Raw genomic sequence first — 20,389 nt, 5'->3', positions numbered from 1 at the left:
ACTTAATTCTGGTTTATCTGTTCATCTTATATAAGTCTGTTTCTGTCTACTAGTTACAGATTACAGTAGGCTAGATTGGTCATTACTATATTTGTACAATCTCAGCTGTTATTTGATCCTGGCTGCCGCCGAGAACATTGGGGAATTAATTTTTAGCTTTCTTCAGTCTGACAAGATAGTAGATTGTGCAGATTGGGGGAAACTCCACTGAACTTAAGAAGATTCACCTTCAAATGATTTATTGGGGGAATGATGCCAGACTTATTTTTCTTCAGAGCAGCAGCACTGAGTCAACAGGCTGACTCTGCAGGGCTCACATGCTTCTCTGTGGACAGAGCTAAGGAGGAGAACTACTGAACTCCGGATGACCCCTACAGATAAAAACCAGCACACATGCTCACCACTGCACTGTCGCTCTCTTTCTCTCTCTCTCTATCACACACACACATTTAACTTAGCACGTCATAAACACTAAAATCTTACTTCAGTTTGCTCTCATTTATTTATTGTATTTGTTTATTTCTGAAAGCCTTATCAAAATAGATATAAAAATCAAAGTGATTAAAAACTATTCAGTTCAGTTTTATTTATTAATATAGCACCAAATCACAACAACAGTTGCCTCAAGGTGCATGATATAATTACTGCTTGAAGGTACATTATAAAAACATATTAAAATGTAGGCAAGAATAAGTTGCCATCTATCCCAAACTGACAGACCTAGATTCATACCTATGGTCAATTTAGAGTCATCAGTTAACCTCTTTGGACTGTGGGAGGAAAATTAACTACCCACACAGACGAGCAAACTCTACACAGCCTGCTGGTGGATTTGAACCCATGACCTTCTTGCTGTTAGACAATGCTTATAACACCACTATTATTGTTATAAAAACATTTTTTTAAAGTGACGAACTCTTACTTCATGTTCCCCAGTAGAAAGGTGTCAGGACTTTCTCAAATGCAATCACTATTGTCTAACCAACAACCAAGAAGAAGAAGAGGTTATGTTATGTTGATCAGCTCAATAATTTAAAAACATATTGATGTATACTGTGAATACACATCCCACTGTTTGGCTCTAATTGGTCAGACCACAAACTTTTTTCAAAAAGTGAATTTAGATTGATCAAAAACCAAAGTAATACTGATCACGTGGCTGGTTAGAAAAAACAGAGCATGTAGAGGAATTTTAACATGAAGCACTATGACACGCTATAGCTCTTTGTTTGGGGTAAGATTGTGGGTGCCTGCACATGCTGTCTTCAATTTGAATGAAAATGTGAACTCTTGAACTGTAACCGCTCCACTTTATTTTTCACTGCTTTTTATGAAGGCATTACACACACAAACACATACTGAACACAGCAGCAGACAGTGTGTTGAACTTGAGATGAGTTGTGGAAAGTAAAACAGGAGTTTGAGGTCAGCCCCAGTGAGGTCATCATGAAAGAATTTCCACTCTTTGCTGAGGTCTTTCTTTCATTTCTCTCTCTTACATACACTCTTATCTTGTTATTTGTCACTTCATCTGCTAAAGCACAATATTTTTGTCCTGCTTCACCAATTTAACTATAGTATCAAAATCATGTTTGCAAGAAATTTGTAGGAAATTAAACATCTAATGCATGAGACTGTCTTCTTTGTTTAGACTTGGACACTATACTGAGATAAGGAAACTAAAACAGCAGCAGCAGGAGGGTTGCCAGTGCTCATAATTTGAGTAATTCTCCTACTGTTAGGTATTTTACATTATTTCAACATAATAACTGCATGCCCTGAATTAAACTCTTTTCCTGTGAGATCACACTAACTCGTTAACAAACTGATACGGTGCTCATATTCATTAAAGGAACACTTAGTAAAGACATCCAATCCAATTTCAGTGGGAAAAAAATCATGCAGGATACCTATGCTCATATGGCCTTAGAAATTAAAGGGATCCCACATTGTTTGATGGAAATGAAACTTAGAAGTCACCCCAAAAAAATCAAAGTGAAAAAATGATGCCATTTTGCAACTCAAAATGGAATTCAGTTCAATTCAATTTATAATAATAATAATAAAGACCCTACAATAATACTCAATAATACTCAATAGTTCATATTGCCCCAACGTGCTTGCATGCCTGACAAGGTTGGGGCATCTTCCTATGAGATGATCGATGATGGACCATTGACCATCCTTGACAATCTCAGGTGCAAGCTGGTGGCATCGGATAGACTAAAACATAATGTCCCAAATGTCTTCAATTCAAGTTAGGTCAGGCAACCATGGGGACAAGTCCTGGGAAGGAGGAACCTAGGACCCACTGCACCAGTGTACGGTTAAACAATGGGTTGACAATGTGTGACACCTCTTTCTCACAGATGTTTTCAAGTTTTAGTCATTTTCAGCAATAGGTGCATCTGACCTTGTATTACTTTTTACTTGTACCTGATAATGCACCCTGGATGCATGTATGGAGCACAGGCCATTTATTCTCTTGGCCTCTGCTTCTCTGGTATATCTCCTCAGCCTAGTGGCAAGGGCTGTGAGACTTTGTTTGGCAGTTTCTAGTACCTCAGTCATGGACATTTTACTTCTTATTCATCCATGGCCCTCTACAGCTCAGTTAGCTTACTAATATGCAACCAAATTTCCCCTTGTGGGACAATTAAAGGATTATTCTTCTATTCTCATATCCTTCTGAGTTTCTCTGATTCTGGCTCCCAGCCTTGTTATCCATGCGGGCTTTCTCTACACGCATCCTTGGTTTTATACCAAGTTCTTCTTGGTTTGCTGTGGCAGAGTCATATCTGAGCTCAATGGTTTCAGTGAGACTGGTGGTGGGGATGGTGCATAAAGCAATTTTCAGATCTGCAAGTATCTTGTCTGATGGGACTTTTTCAGCTGGGGAAGTTGAAGTGCTGTAAAAAGGATCTGTGAGTGGCTTCTGTCTAATCTTTATTTGTCATGAAGTGATGACTGAGTTTCCCAGTTAGCCTCTAGGAGAAGAATCTTTAGAACAGGAGTGATGAGAAGGTGATGAGGAGTCTGTTTACATGTTTAGATATCCCAGAGGGTCACCTTTAGATAGAGCTATCCACCCACAAAGGTCTGTAATATTCCTCATTGTGTGGAGGAAGGTGGATTCAACCACTGGCAATGCGGCCCTGTGAATTGAAGGAAAGCCTGCGACTGAAATGCATAAAGCTCTCTCCATGATGTTTTGTGCAAAGCATTTTTAATAGACATATACATTTATGTTATTTATATCATTCTACTCTTTATGTTATGGTCTGCAATAAAACTTTCAAGCCAAAAGAAAAAACTGACTTTCAGTTATTTTTTTAAAGACAGAAGACTTTCAATTTCAAACTAAAAACATTATAATGATGACTGTTCCATGGTTTAAATCACATCTTTCTTTTTGCACCCTTAGGTTCTCAATTTTAACTTAAAATCTTTCATTAAATGTAACCACTTTACACTAAATTATACAGAAGTGATGTACTGTATTTCTTCTTCTATATGGAGGACCAGAAGAGTCATGCTCATTGAAAAAAAGAAGCCTAAATATCGAATTGTACGATAAAATATGTATTTGTTCATTAATTTACAAATTAAGGCAGCACGGTGGCACGGTGGTTAGCACTGTTGCCTCACAGCAAGAAGGTCCTGAGTTCAATTCCACCATCAGGCCGGGGTCTTTCTGTGTGGAGTTTGCATGTTCTCCCCGTGTTTGCGTGGGTTCTCTCCGGGTACTCCGGCTTCCTCCCACCGTCCAAAGACATGCAGCTTGTGGGGATAGGTTAATTGGATAATCCAAATTGCCACTAGGTGTGAATGTGCGAGTGAGTGTGAATGGTTGTCTGTCCCTATGTGTTAGCCCTGCGACAGACTGGCGACCTGTCCAGGGTGTACCCCGCCTTTCGCCCTATGACAGCTGGGATAGGCTCCAGCGCCCCCCGCGACCCTGAAAAGGATAAGCGAATGGATAATTTACAAATTCATTTAATTTACTTAAATAATTTAATTTAAAATAAAAACACTATTTATCATTCAAATTTTTTCAAAATGAATTATTAATCCATTAATAAATACTTTAAATCCAAAATGAATTTCATTTTAAAAAAAATAATTCTCAGTGAAAACAGATTTTCAAAAGGCAATTTTGAGTTCTAAATAAAAAAACCTGATTTTTAAATATATGAAGAAAAAAAAAATTGGATAAAGGAATCAAAGATTTATTTTTGACATTTAAAATGGTGATTCCACTCCTCATCTGAAAATCCATTTCCGCACTGCATTTCCCGTTCCTCTTGGCTCATGAATTAGCTATTATGGAAACAGATTTGGGATTAACTACTGGATTAGCGCAGTCATTTGGGTTCTAGGGGCTGTCCTACGCTTTTGGTACAGTAAATTGTTATTAATTAATTTATGAATGTAACACACATGATGCATTCTGAAATAATAAGAACACTGGTGGGATTGTTTCCTCAAATCAAAAACAACAATATTAAACATAAATGTGGACCTCTGGCATCTCCTGAGTTTAGACAGATGGAAATCCAGTTTCATACCTTTAAGTGGTTTTCCTGAGACTTTTCTGATGTATTCAGCACTCTGATACAGTCTTAAAATTGAAACAAATAAACAAACAAACAAACAAACAAACAAAAACAAAACAGTATTATCTATGAGTGAAGAACCAATCAATTCATATCATACACATACTGGTGTCAAATGTTTGGCCAATGTGTCCAAATAACAGCCAAAGAGTATAAGCATACCTTCTAGATGATTTTGCAATATGTGAAAATAGAGGAATTTTGGAATGTTTTACTGTATTTTCAAAAGAGAGCAGTGTGTTACAAGTCATTAAGTCATCAGAGTGCTTATTTAAATTTTTCCAAGCCACAGAGCTGAATTATCTTCAGTTTTATAGCCTTCTCATGGCCTCTTGGGCTTCATTTTTTCCATGTGTGCGAGTAGACTGACTAGATGTGGAAAAACTTAGATATATGGAATTTAGGACATATTTTTCTTACAACAAGCTGTATATCATCTGTTTTGTAAATCCACCGTTCATTCAATCTGAAAGCAGAATGAAATTAAGCCTTTTGGAGGGTTTTTTTGCAGATTTTTATGCAACAGTTTCACTTTTTTGGTCCACTTGAGGTCAAATTGGGCTGTGTGCACTCCATTAATTAAAAGGAATTTGACATGCATGCATTAGACACTTCACGGTCAGTTTAAAAACAAAGAATCAACTCTTAATCAACAAAATAATTTTATGAGGTAGCTCAAAGTAGAAAAGGAGGCAGAAATATCACTGAGAGTCTCTTCAAGGCAGCAGAACTAAAATGAACCCTGTTCTCATTTAAAAACAATATAAGAAAAAATCAGTCACATCATTGTCAGTTCAGGGTACAGGCTGACATCAAACCCAGCCATTGTTCAGGAAAACAGACTCCTGAACAATGTAAACATGATCTGCTTGGATAAAATTATCTGGTACTGGAGTGGGTACAGGCGAAGGGAGATTCCAAACACAATTTTATTTTTCTAAAGTCATATTTAGGAGTGAATCACTTTATGTGAAATCATTTTGTCTGGAAAAGGAACATTACCCCCCTATTACACACACACACACACACACACACACACACACACACACACACACACACACACACACACACACACACACACACACAGACATATTATCTAGAATCAGAAATATAAACAACACATCCAATAAGTTATTCTCAATGGCAAGGACCCAGTCAGTAAAATTTAAACACTTCCACTCTTCATCTTAAGTTCAGTAGTTTCCCTAAACCCTGTCCTTTTAAGTGCACACAAACAAACACTCTACATTAACCTGAATCTAACTGACATGTTTATATTCTAAATCAGACTGCAGAAGAATCACAGCTTTTGTAAATGCTCATAAAACCTGAAGAAAACATAACATTCCAGCTTCATGTATCTTCTGTCTGAAAGTGTCACCCTGTAGTCACATAGTGCAAAGACCATAGCTGCATAGGAAGACACATGTAGGCCAACACTAGAAACAGTAAGAAACAGGGAAAAAAGTATGTTCAAAGTGTACCAGATAGCACTATATTCTCATCATTAGGCTTCCTGTGTTACCAACATAGCTCAGAACCCACATCATCATCTTCACAGTTTTGTATATATCTCCCCGAGATCATTTACATTTGCAGCATTCATGAAGGCTTTTAGGTGAGTTTTAGTGACATAGTAAAAGCAAATTTTATGGGATTGACTTTTTTAAATATAGAAAGTTAAATGCTATAACAGAATGACTAAAATAGATTTTCCCCCCCCAAAACAATATTAAACTATTAACAAAAGAACTGTACGCCCCCCCCCCCCCCCCCATCAGACTGAAAGATTGATCATATAAAGATGATGCCATCGTCATTATCATCATCTACATGAATGAGTTTCACTAAAAGACCCAACATTAACTGCTCCCCTCATCCAGTTTGTATCAAAATCTATAATCAGATATTTTTATGCATTTTCTGTTATCTCCATGGCATAAGTGCCATTAGTTTGTCAAATCAGTGCACTTACTGTATGTAACTGTCAATTATGTCACTAATATACATTTTTTCTTTCCCTAAAATGCACTGAGAACTTATTTTCTCCATGTTCATGTACATGAGGCATAAAAGTCCATCTGAATGGGTGGTCGGCCATTATAGAATTCTGGGACTTAGAAAATCTGTTCAACAGGCAGTCTTTTAAGAATGGGTTGATGGGTGTATCACAGTGGTACAAAGCCAGATTACGTCTCCGAGCTCGGGGACGCGCCTGGAGACGTAGACGCGGAAGAGCGGTCAGTGTCTTCCAGCTCCTTGTTCAAGCTGCTGCCGGTACCGGAAGAGGAGGAGAATGGCCGCGCAGACGCGGTGGCGCCTTCCCGCTCGCGCTTCTTCTGCTTCATGCGTCTGTTCTGGAACCAAATCTTCACCTGCGTCTCGTTGAGCTCGAGCGTGGCGGCGATCTCCACGCGCCGCGCTCGCGTCAGGTACTTGCTAAAGTGGAACTCCTTCTCCAGCTCCGTCAGCTGCCTCGTGCTGAAGTTGGTGCGCATGGCGTTGTTGTGGGCAAGACCGTAGTCGGCCACTTTGACTGCGAAAGAGATGGACAAGCTGTTAGACGAATGTTTTATGTTTTACTTGTACGTGTAATGAGAAAAACGCTCGTTGTTACTGGAGCTAGATGTGTTCGTTATTAATTAGAAAATAGAGATATATTTAGCTTTAGTCAGAGTTTGGTTTGTGGTTTGATATCCATAATTTATTAAATTACATCAAAATAAATACAAAGTGCATCACAAAGATGAGGTTTAAAAAACACAAGCAGTGAAGGACATCAGTGGGCCTAAGGAGGGATGGAGAACCAGCACGGGGGTGTCGGTGTTGGTGGTGGAGCTGGTTAATAGAGGGGCTGCTTTTAAAGATAACAAAGCAGGAAAGACTTCCAACGGAGAAATAACCTGTCTGCTGTAATCATTAAGACACACACACACACACACGCACACACACACGCACACACACACACACACACACACACACACACACACACACACACACAGAGAGAGAGAGAGAGAGCTCACACTCCTGGGCTCAGCTGACCCAGACCAAAGTATCTACAGATACGACTGCATAGTGAAGTCCGAAAACGACTCTGATTTGTACTTTTAGTGCCATTCAATTAACTGTGTCACAGTAATAAAGTCCAAAGCGTTCCTAAATGCAACAAAGCACTCTGTTAATAAAAATACAGTGTATTCATATATCAGTTTTTCAACATCTGTTCTACCAGTTATTTAAAGTGAAATTATTTAAAGGCCTAATTTATCTGTGACCATTAGTCGTGCTGGATGGTATTAACGAGCAATCTTTTTTTTATATGGGAACTTCTGTCTTCTTTTTAAGTGCTCGCAACAACGAATTGCTGTAATTCATTATGGGCCTTATTTATGTTGGAAAACCACAACTGTTATTTTTTTCTTTCTCTCTTTCCTCTTCTTTGACGAATTGAGTAATTAAGATAAGTAAAAAATAATAATAAAAAAAATAAAAGCCTGCCATCCGCACAAAGAAAGTAGTAGTAAAAATATGATGTATTTTCTCTGAAAGGATAAAATAATGTTGTAAAAATCATTTCGATCAAACAATGTTGTTCTCTGTACCATAAAGTTCTGATCTACAAATTATGCTCCTGACTGCATTCAAGCTACATTCACTCCTCATTGACCGTCTTAAAACGAATTCCCCCGCTCTGTTTGTTTATTCGTGCATTTATTTTTGACTGCATTTCATATGAAAAACATGCCATAATATTATACGAAACTTTTGACGGACTGCAGACTTAATCTCACGATAAGGTTTTATTAAGACGTTAAACGGATAAGTGAACCCTCTCTCACCTGTCTTCGGTGGATTTCTCTTCACCTTCATCCAGTCGAAGGTCTGCCCCTGCCCGGCCTGCTGGACCTCATCGTCCCCTCTTTCACGATCCTGAGATACCGGCAGCTCCCCGTAGCCTCCCCCAGGCGAAAGCTCCAGGTAGCCTCCTGCGTCAAGAACCCCCCCACCGATCTGCTGCGGGTACTGTGACCCAGCAAGGGTGCGCTGAGGCCCGCAGTAGACCCCGGTAAGAGAGCTGTAACTGGGGCCGACGGTTGAGGCCGAGTTGTGGAAGCTTGATTGATGACAGTAGGTGGAGGCCAAAGAATCCTCCATGAAATACTGCGGATGGACGGAGTTTGGTGCGCCTGTGGCAGCAACATACTCCGAGTTTGTGGTGCATGCCTGGCCCACATAGGCCCCCGTGTTGCAGCCGTTACTATAAGGAGAAGGTATTACACTCTGCAGGCTTTGGCTCTGGTGAAGCTGAGGGTGATTGTGATGTGTTGGATGTTGGTAGCCGCTGTGCGTATGCTGTTCGTGATGTTGAGGAGGATGTTGCTGATGATGCTGACTTACTCCTCCGCTGGCGGTGTCCGCCCCAACGCCCACGTACATCCCTCCATCCGCGGTATAACTCGCTCCTACGTCTCTGTTGTCATTTCTGGACCCGGGGACAGGAGAACCGCTGAGGCCTGTTTGGATGCTCACGGGGAATCCCTGACGCTGATCCAGGGGAAGGTGATGGTGCAGGTGATGATGGTGGTATCCAGATTTAGACGCAGAATAAATGCCAGTTGGTTGTCGGTTACAAATAGAGTATTCCACAAAGGAGTTCATGTTGTCCATGCAGACTCGAAGCACCAGGGAATTGGTAAAATGTCTCGACTTGTTATCAGCAAGAAACACGACCGAGGTTAATAGAAATTCGTTGAAAAGCAAAAATCAAATAACTAAAAAATCCATTTGAAAGTTGTTCCTATAGTCGGCAGTATGATATAGAATCTCCTTGTTGTGTGCAAAAAGCAGTACAAAAATCGTGTTGGTTTTTTAATTGAAAAACCCTTAAAGTAATAAAAAAAAAGTCGCGACAAAATTACATTACAAATAAAAAACTGTAGACATTTCCAATGTGAATGAAAAAATGCGAAGGCTTTACTTCTCCAAACCAGAAACACATGTGGTCTGCTGCAGTTTGTGTGTGTTTTAAAGGCCCTACTCTATCAGTAACTCAACCTGTGTTTCAAAGGCTCGTCAGTGACAGTGGAAAACAACGGGAGAGGACTGAAAAGAATACAGTCACATTTTCAGCTTCACACAGGTTACACCCAGTCTTCCTAAAGTCTGTCTTTTTTCTTCAAATTCTTCAATTTTCTCTGGCTCTTGCTCTTCAATTGTCTCCCTCTCTCCGTTTTACCGTGTCACTCCTTTTCTTACCTCCATGGCAGGTCACGTGGCTCGTCGCCTATGGTGACCGGAGGCCAGAAGTTTGTTAGCTGGTCACGGGATCGAGGGAAGCCGTGTGTGTGTGTGTGTGTGTGTGTGTGTGTGTGTGTACGGGAGGAGGGGAGAGGCTCTTTCTTTCGGTTCTGGAGTCGAGTTTGCACGCACGCGCGTTGAGTTGGCCCATTTGCCTCATCCATCACTCGCGGTGACATTAGCACGACAAAGAGACTTCAATCAAACCGGCCCATCAATCTGATATCAGCACGGATCTGTCAGAGCAAAGAGAGAGGCAGAGAATAAAAGAGGACCTGTGAGCTGGCCTGCAGCTTCCAGACCTCCTTCCTGCAAAAAGCTCAAAGAAAGAAGACTGAAACTAAACAAACTAAATACAGTACACTGGTACCATACTACTATCCCTTTATTAAATATTAATACAACAAGTAATACTGGTTCTACATCTACTACACAATAAAAAAAAATCAAATTTATTATAGTTTTGTCCATGCTCAGCTAGTATAACATTGCACTCCAGTATAAATTGTAATTCAGAAACACAGAACAACACCACATCAAAGTCAGTGATAATTCACAGTCCACTGTTGAGCCTTTGGGTATATCCAAACCTACTGTATATGTGGACGGAAAAAAGACAGTGATATAGCTCCCTTTTTTGGAAGCAGGCATTACAATAACACTGAGCATGTAACAATAAAACCAATAGACAAAGAGAGTGCTAAAACAGGAAATGTGTTTAGTTTGGTATGTGATGTAACTGTTTGTTCTCATTTAAATTTCTTCAAAATAAACCTTGTTCATGTTATTGTGCTTATTTGTAGCAAGTAATATAGGGTCCATATTGAAAGAACTTAGAATTATCTTTTAACATAGCTCCTTAGTGTTTGAAGGCTTCCTAAACCCTGCGCCACCTCAGCTGCTCTGTAAAAAACCCCTCAGGTGACACAAATTACAATCATCTATTTCAAAATTAGATTTCAGCATTGAAGACTCTAGTTCTGACTTACTGCATACTCTACTTAGATAGCTCTCTTTCCCTCACCACATGGCGTATATGCAATACTGTAAAGGGAGACTCTTTAAATGTGAGGAAAGGCATCTATGGAAAGTGTTTCAACCTGATTTTCCACAAATTGACAGAAGTTCATGTGTGAAAACAACTTTACATTAAGAAACAGTAATTGACTTAATTTATCCTTGGCATGTTAATAACAATTCTGTCACTTGTGTTGATGAGGAGTGGTGTCAGGTAAAACACATCTTAAGTTTGGGATGAAGAACTGAAGCAACTACCAATGACAGCAAAAAACTGTTCATTGACATAGGATAGTGTAGTAAATATATATGTCTTTTCTGTATTTTCTTGTCCCTCAAACCCCAACTGTCCACAACAGATGGCTGCTCCTCTCTGAATCTGGTGCTAAGGGAGTTCTTCTTCCCCACCTCTGCACGTGTTTGCTTAAAGGAATACAATATTTGGTTTTCCAAAATATTGCATTGTCTTATCTTACAGCATACCGATAATGGGATGACTGTTGTTGTGAACAGGTCTACAAAAAATACTTGAAAAAAATGAATTAGGTTACATGCAGTGTCTACTAGAGATCAACTATTAGCTACAATGCAATATGTGATGAGCAAATTACTGGATAAGGCGTGACACTGTGCTGAGCACCAGCTGTTCAGCTCTGACATTTATCTGTATGTGGATGGTGTACTGACTCGTTGTCTTCCTGTAACAGCCACTTATGCACTTACAGAATGCGTATTTATGAGCCAACTAATACACACATACATATATCACATAAAATATAACTTAAACACTAGGAACACGTTTAGCCATTTTGGGGTAAAGTTAGCTGTTTTTTATAACAAACATTTCTCTCGACAGGACAGAAAAAATCTCTCTATGGATTAAAGGGCTCCTATTGATCAGAAAGCTCAATTGCAAGGGACTTATGGGAGTCAGTTTACTTTTCAACAATTGCATTGGGAAGCCATAGATTTCCGATGAGTGAATGTGCATGTGCAGGTGCCCGTGTGTGAGTGTGTGCTAATTGAATGAATGAACTGATCTGTTACACAAATGAGGTTAAAGTAGACAGGAGGCATTTTAGTGGGCCAAATCCTGCTGGTCTAGCAGAGCAGGAAGCAAGGATGACAACACAATGTACTTTCTGTGTGTGCGTGTGTGTACATGTGTATATATCAACGGTCTACAACTGTGCAATCGTTGAGGTTTTTTGGAAGAAGTCTTTTCAGTGGAAATGTTTCAGAATAGGACTTTTAATTCAATTTAGTCTTTCTATGTTTTTGTTATATTCTTTCAAGGAGAAAGGGGAACAACATCTCTTCATTTCTTACATTCATATGTATTAAACATTTGTTCCTCAAGTGTGTACTTCACAGCCTGGACACATTCTCATTGGTCATTAGCCTCCATTATAACTGCCTCCAATGAACCCATCATCAATTTTTCCCCTCCAGAGCCTGTGTGAAGTGCCTGACAGCAGGCGTACTGCAGCCGTGCCGCTATGACGAAATCAGAACGAGCGGCGTGGGCGAGCGACAAGGAGGGAGGTTAATCATCAGTGAGGGGCTGAAAGGAAAGAGAGGCAGAATGAGTGGGCAGGATGTCTGCAGGAATAGACCAGGACAAGAAAAAGATTAAATGACGCCTACACCGCTGCCTGGGTGGTGGAGAGCCTAAAGGAAAGAAAAAGAGAGAGAGCGGGGTCAACTGGTCAAACTCGACTGTGTCCCCATGTTTAGTTTTTTACATCCATGTAATTCTGTAATGTTAGTTTTTTGTGCAGGTTTGTACCTGGTTAACACATGATAATGCCACATGATCTAGTAAGCAGGTGTAAATGTGCAAACTAAGTAAAAAGTACTACTATTTTTGAATAAACACAGAAAATTAAAACACGAGGAAAGTGAAGCCACAGCTCTTTTTTATTTAGCTTCAACTAAACCACCACTTACCATTCCACCAAATTATAGTAAAAATTGGCTAATATAATTCATTCACTAAGGCAGTTGTGATCAACCTGTATTTCTTTCTTACTCCTCATTGCTCACCACCCACATAAGGCACAACATGGGTCACATATGGGTCAGGTGCAACATGTGTTGGGCAGCGAAGCAGTGAAGGCCTGGCAATCCAATCTCTGGCTGTTGAGGCTGACTCTTGGGACATAGAACGTCACCTCTCTGGTGGGGATGGAGCTTGAGCAAGAGGATGAGGTTGAGATATAGCATCAGATGTATAAATATAGATATAATCCGTGCTTCCATGCTGAGTAACACTGTAGAAGCACTGTTACTCAGCTTGATACACTCAGCCTTCACAGAGCTGCTGGGTGTATCAAGCAGCGGCTAAACCTATGCTTGAAGCCACTGAGGTGTTCGATGGTGGGTGTTGGACTTCCTCACTGGCAGAACTCAGGTGGTGAGGGTGGGCAGGTGCTTCTCCAACAGCATCACCATCAACACAGGAGCACCTCAGGGATGTGTCCTCTCGCCACTGCTCTACTCCCTCTACACTTCAGACTGTGTGGCCACCCATGGCTCCAACACCATTGTGAAGTTTGCTGACGACACAGTGGTGTTGGGTGCCATCTCCAACAACGATGAGGCGGCCTACATGGATGAAGTGAAGAATCTGGCATCGTGGTGCCAGGACAACCACCTCCAGCTGAACGTCAGCAAGACCAAGGAGCTGGTGGTGGAATTCAGAAGGGGTCAGCACAGAGACTACAAGCCCATCATCATCAATGGAGCTCCAGTGGAGAGGGTGCAGTCCTTCAAGTATCTTGGTGTCCACATCTCCTCAGACCTGACATGGGCTGCCCACATTCAGGTCCAGACCAAAAAGGCTAGGCAGCGCCTGTATCACCTACGACAACTGAGGAAGTTCAGGGTCTCTCCAAAGATCCTCAGGATTTTCTATACAGGCGCTGTGGAGAGCATCCTCACACAGAACATGACATCGTGGTTTGGGAACAGCTGTGTGAAGGACCAAAAAGCTCTCCAGAGAGTGATCCGTACAGCAGAACGCTGATGCAGGATTGCTCTCCCCCCGCTTCAGGACACCTACACCAGGAGATGCCGGACTAGAGCAGCGCAGATACTGAAGGACCCGTCCCATCCAGGCAACAAACTGTTCCAACTTCTGCAATCTGGTAGAAGGTTCCGCATCTTCCGGGCAAGGACAGAGAGACTCAAGAGGAGCTTCTATCCCCAAGCCATCCGTGCCCTAAACACACACACCCGCCCTCTCACATCATCTATAATTGACTGAGACAGGACTCTCTTCCAGACACTCTAAACCAAGGCACAATGTACATTTCAATTCCTTTAATTTTAAATATGTTTATATTGTCTATCCTGTAAAATAGTCAGATGTCTATTCATATTAATGTACAGAATTCACCTGCTTGCTGCTACTACTGCACATTCACCCAGTGTATATACTATATGTATGTATATATATATATATATATAATGTTCTTCCTCTACACCCCCCCCCCCCCCCCCCCCCCCATTTTTGCACATGTCGAGGAGCGTGTCAGGCTACATTTCACTGTGTGTTATACTTGTATAACTATGCATGTGACAAATAAAGAACCTTGAACCTTGAACGCGATGCCACTGTTATGAATGAAACTTGCCACACTCCAATAACTCCAGCCATACTCATCTTGTCAATTTAACATCTTTATTGTATTCCATTGGTTGTATTTGTTGTTCAACAGTTCTTTTTATCCAGTGTCATTTATCATAAATGACAACAGCGCAGTGGTCACAGACTGTTTGCTCTTTCTGACCAATAACACCTGACACTAATTATGTGTGTCTACCTTAACCTCCTAAGACTCGAACTCTTCCACTGCATGCATTTTTCATTTCTCTTTGATATTTGGACATATTAGGGCCCGATGAATGTAAAAACAAAGAATTACCAGATTTTTTTTTTTTGCCTTATTTTTGTTTTTAAGAAAAATGAGAGCCACATATGAGGATATTCATTTAAAATTTTGATAGAACAGTAGCACTATAATGTCCTCGTCAGTGGATATCAGGCCCTTGTAGAGCAAAATTCAGTATTTTGGTCTAAATAACCCAAAATGTGATGTCCACATATGTGGACGCCAGGTCCTAGGAGGTTAAATACAGTCTCATAAACACACCATACAGTAAAACACAAAAAGTGACCCCTAGTGGCACACATTAGGTAACAAAACAAAAAATGGCTCCTACAGTGCCCCTCCTGGACACTCCAGTTCTTCTTCACTCATGTAAATGGCCTGTACTTGTATAGCGCTTTACTTAGACCCTAAGGACCCCTAAGCGCTTAACACTACATTCAGTCATTCACCCATTGGCGATGGCAAGCTACATTGTAGCCACAGCTGCTAGCCACCACCAGTAGGCAATGGGTGGGGTGTCTTGCCCAAGGACACAACAACTGAGACTGTCTGAGCCGGGGCTCGAACCAGGAACCTTCCGATTACAAGACGAACTGCCAACTCTTGAGCCACGATCGCCCCATGTAGATAACATTAGCAGGAATGGGTGCCTGATCTGAACCTGAGTGGTATTGTGTTATTGTTACAGTTTGTCCATAATGAACACCATGTTTGAACATAAGGATTTTCAAAAGTGCATGTGGCACCAGGACTCCCTGATTGAGTTTGGAATCCCATCATTAGATGAGCTCTCAATGAGCACCACATGATAGTGAGGTAGAGTGGTGTGGGAGGATGCTGGAGAGGCCCTCCCAAATGTATAGTAAGCGTTCAATCATATGATAAGGGAGTGTCTGACAGAGACCCCTGACCACAAAATCTTCAATTTCCAAGTCTTGCAGAACTTCAAAGACATTATGAGGGAGGCTAGGAACATCAAGTCTAAATTAAACATGTTTCACACCTCCATTGTTGAGGCAGCTACATGGATCTGTGGCTGCCACTACCTATACCTGTCATAGAAGGAATACCTTTGACATATTCAAGTCTACATGTGAGTTTACCTGACTAGGCTACATCATAATAATAATAATAATAATAATAATAATAATAATAATAATAATAATAATAATGGATTGGATTTATATAGTGCTTTTCAAGGCACCCAAAGCGCTTTACAATACCACTATTCATTCACTCTCACATTCACACACTGGTGGAGGCAAACTACAGTTGTAGCCACAGCTGCCCTGGGGCAGACTGACAGAAGCGAGGCTGCCATATCGCGCCATCGGCCCCTCTGGCCAACACATGTATTTTGTAGACATTTCACTCCATTTAACTGAGCTACTATGGGAGGTACTATGGGAGAGTATGTGCTGTAGTTTGTTGGTATCAGCCATTAACTGTATTAAGCTCTTGGTCTGAATTGCTGGCAGTCAGCCATAATTATTCCCAGTGACTCCATCAGGGCTCCGCTTTGTCACCAATTCTGTTCTTAAATTTTAAGGACAGAATTTCTAGACATAGCCAAGTGGGGAAAGCATTCCACTTTGGTGGCCTCAGGATCTCGTCTCACGTTTTTGTGGATGATGTGATTCTGTTGGCTTCACCAGGCGTAGCCTCCAGCTCACACTGGAGCAGTTCTCAGTAGGGATGGGTATCGAAACCCGGTTCTTGTTGAGAACCGGTTCCCACTGTTTCAATTCCTTGGAATTGTTTGCCATTTTTGCAAACGATTCCCTTATCGATTCCAGTCGCCCCGAATGAGGTCACCACGTTGCGGAGTGTCATTTACCTGGCAGGAAACAAGGTACCTAAGCGGCTCAAACGCTCAAAAGTTTGGTTATACTTTACGAGAACGGATGACAACGGGGCAACTTGCAAAGTAGATATTTCATTTAAGGGAGGAAACACTACGAATATGCAAAAAACACACGATTACCTTAAATGAATGTCGTGTTTTTAATTCCGCTCTGGACTCGTGAATCTCAACCCAGCAGCAGCGGTAACGTTTGCACGTCCTCTCCCGTTAATGCGGCAGGTAAATAATCAACAACAGTGCATATTATGTTTGAAACCATGGTGCACAGCTGAAAAAGGGTGGAATACCCATGCTGAGTCAGGGATGATTTGCTCCCCCAAGTGTAGGAGTTTAAGTATTTTAGGATTTTAAACACAAGTAGGGGGACAGGCGAACAGGAGATTAGTAGATAGACTGGATAACATTACTGTTCCTGCAGTAATGTGAACATTGTACCAGTCTGCCGTGGTGAAGAAAGAAGTGAGTGTTGTTGTGTATTCAGTTTAATTCCCATTTAGCCTTTTGTGTGAATGTGTGTGTGAATGGGTGGATGACTGGATATGTAAAGCGCTTTGGGGTCCTTAGGGACTAGTAAAGCGCTATATAAATACAGGCCATTTACCATTTGCCATTTGATTCATTTTTTCAGACTTTTGGGCTTTTTTAAAATCTACTTTGTGCTTTCAGTCTCATTTGGGTCCTCCACCTCAACTCTTCTGGGCCTGAACTCCAATATAATACAAAAAAAACCCCAACAACAGACCACAAAGCCTGAAATGCTTACAAAATCTCTCAAATATGCTCTCGCATATTATTTACAGCCAAATTTCACAAAAAAATGTAGCTGTTTCCCTGATTGTTGTAGTTATCATTTAAACACAGTAGGTTATACTCAGTGGGTACAGTTATTTAAATGGGCCAGAAAACGACATGCTAAAATGACTAATATTTCACTCAGTCAACTGAAGCCATTGTTAATTTTGTAATGTTAAAAATGTTGTTATTGTGTTTGCTAGCCTATTCTGGCATTAATTAACACAAAACTCCTAATTTACTGTTCCACTAACATGTTTTAATTTGATTTACATGTGATGTTAACATATGGTCTTGTTTTACTTATTAAAACTGCATCTAAACATTCTGTAATGCTATATCTCAGTGGAATAGCTACTGTATGGCACTAACCTCCATGAACTACTGAAAGGGTCCATGATCTACTATTGCAATAAAGAAATGGTCCACTGGAGTGAATGGAGATGACTTGACACTTAATACAATATTTTCTTAGGACAATGTTTTCTATAAAACATTTCTCTAAAAACAGACACTTTTTTAAATTTAACTAACTTAAATCCTATTTTAGGATAAATCTATTTTAAATTTGCTATTAGGGATATATAGTTTTATTACTAAAAAATGTGATGAATCACTTACAGCAATCAAAAATAAAACTGAATGTTAAAATAAGTGTTCGCTTCTTTATTCAATTTCTTTTTATTTTATTTTATTTTTTTTGCCAAAAGTATAAAGTGTTTCTTCAGATGGCCAAAAGAGCCACTGGTTCAAGACACCAGACCATAGTCTTCCATAAAAGCCCATTAAGTAGCTTTTTAGGCCCAATGAAAAAAATATATGAAAACGAAATGTAAGTTTTTCAGCCTGTTTGGTAAAAAATCTATGTGCCCCCTACTCAGTCTCAAGCGGGCTTAGTTGCTCTTTGGAACCACTACTATGAATTTCTGGGACTATATGTAACAATATCAAACTTGTGTCCTTGTAAATAAACCAGTAGTTTGTGACTATGAGACTATTTTGGGTCAATAGGTATACTTGTTTGCCTTCACAGAAATAGTGCAGGCTCCCCCTGGAGCCTGCACTATAGGGTTCAACTTTACAAAGATATCCATCTGTTATCTTGTGTCACTTACCCTAACATGGTAATCCTGATAAGTGGTAACATGAAAATTGTCTAATGAGCTTGGAAAGAAAGGCGTCTGGACTTCTTTGACCAATTTGAAAATATTTATATTTATATTATTCCTTCCTATTCTTCTGTTTGAAAAAAAATATAGTGTGTTGTTAAACACTATACAGGCTGAAAGGAAGACAGCTGACATAGTGAAAGAAGTGAATTTGTGGTAGGAAAAGCATTGTGCAGCAGTAGTATTTACAAGCAATCTATGAATGTAAATCTTTAAATCGTGGCTTTGGCTAGTAAAAGTGTAAAAGTACTATATAAATGTAAGTTGTTTAATGTGTGTTAAAGAGTTTTAGCCTGAAAGCACCAGGATATGTCCTTCAATGCACATATTAAACATGTATGTAGGGATGCTTTCTTCCATTTGAACAATGTCTCTAGAATTAGAAGCATCCTGTCTCAGAGTGACGCGAAACAAACTAGTTTTTGGTTCTGCTGGAGGTTCTTCCTGTTAAAAGCAAGTTCATTCTTACTACTGTCACCAAAGTGCTTGCTAATAGGGGGGCCATATGATTGTTGGGGTTCTCTGTTTTCTCTGCATTATTGTAGGTTAACGAGGATGTTAACTTACAGGTATGAAGTGCCTTAAGGTGATCGTTGTTGTGATTTGGCTTTATATAAATAAAATTGAATTGAATTTCAAAAATGTAAAAATGTTCAAACCAAGTCTCTTGCGTGAATTTCTGCCTTGCAGTTCATTTGATGAAAGGTGAGGACTTGAATATGAATTGGTCCTAGTGCTTAGTTGAGAGATACAGGGTGATGGATACCCTGGTCAAGCTTCCTCATGTGGGTGACAACAGTGGTACAGACAGGCAGATGAGTTATCTGCCTGTACCAGGTACCAGCTGAGTTCTGAGCAAATTCTTCCAGAGAGCATCAGACCAGTACCGAGGCAAAAGTTACGTTTTCCCACAGGAAATGACAACACTTGAGGAAACCCAGAGAGGTTTCTGCAGAACAGAGAAACAGGAACATTAAAATTTCAAGAACACACAGGGAACATTTAGGAGCCCAACTTCCACCACCATTGGTACCAATCTGGCAAAGAGTAGTGGCTAGAGCTGCTTCTTAAATACTGGCAGCTTGATAAGTATATGAGCAGCAGGTGTGTAGGTTAGGTTGGAATTTATAGAATGTTACTGCTGCCCACTGACCTGTATTATTGGTCATTTTTGCTGTCCTGGAAAAAAAATGAAATAAATGTGCAAACCTGTTGAAATATGAAATATGAAGTTAAAGGGTTAGGGTCGCTTTTCTGATTATCTTTTTCCACTTACCAGAGTCTCTAGCTGGGAGGGCAGGTGAGCTGTGAGGCTTGTCTCAGGTAAGGCAGAGAGTCTTAGTTATAAGCTCAGCACCAAACTACCTCTGACTGTCTGTTTATGTTTCTGAGTGTTTGCATTTTTTGTGGTGTCTATCTAGGACTAAATTAAAATAGGTTAAAAGGTAGCATTAAGATGCAGAGACAAAACAGAAAGCTGATTAACTGTGATTGACTGTAACTTTAATCCCTTCTTCAAAGAAATGTATCAGTCTGATTTTAGATGCTTCTTCTTCAGTTTTCTTTATTTGTCTGTCTCTCATTTTAATATTCCTGTCAACCGAATGGCTCCGGAATCAGGAAGTTGTGCTCCAGTATTCCTGGAAAAGAGTGGAGATATGTGTGTGTCTGTTTGTCTGTACATGCACGTGGATGCAATTTTGTGTGTGTGTGTGTGTGTGTGTGTGTGTGTGTGTG

At 40.3% G+C, this 20,389-nt stretch overlaps 1 protein-coding gene across 1 annotated transcript; it reads right to left on the bottom strand.

Moving 5' to 3' along the window:
- Nucleotides 1–6,439: 6,439 nt before the first annotated feature.
- On the bottom strand, nt 6,440–9,360 carry hoxb1a (homeobox B1a). The gene is made up of 2 exons (XM_082530984.1): nt 8,456–9,360; nt 6,440–7,152 (listed from the first exon to the last, which is right to left on the bottom strand). Exons 1-2 carry the CDS (start codon nt 9,282–9,284, stop codon nt 6,806–6,808), a joined length of 1,176 nt encoding a protein of 391 aa, XP_082387110.1. The 5' UTR covers nt 9,285–9,360; the 3' UTR covers nt 6,440–6,805.
- Between the last annotated feature and the right edge of the window lie 11,029 nt (nt 9,361–20,389).

The sequence above is a fragment of the Aulonocara stuartgranti genome (assembly GCF_965226115.1).
Source record: "Aulonocara stuartgranti genome assembly, chromosome: 4".
NCBI classification, from domain to species: Eukaryota; Metazoa; Chordata; class Actinopteri; order Cichliformes; family Cichlidae; genus Aulonocara; species Aulonocara stuartgranti.
This window is presented reverse-complemented; position numbering and strand designations above follow the sequence as displayed.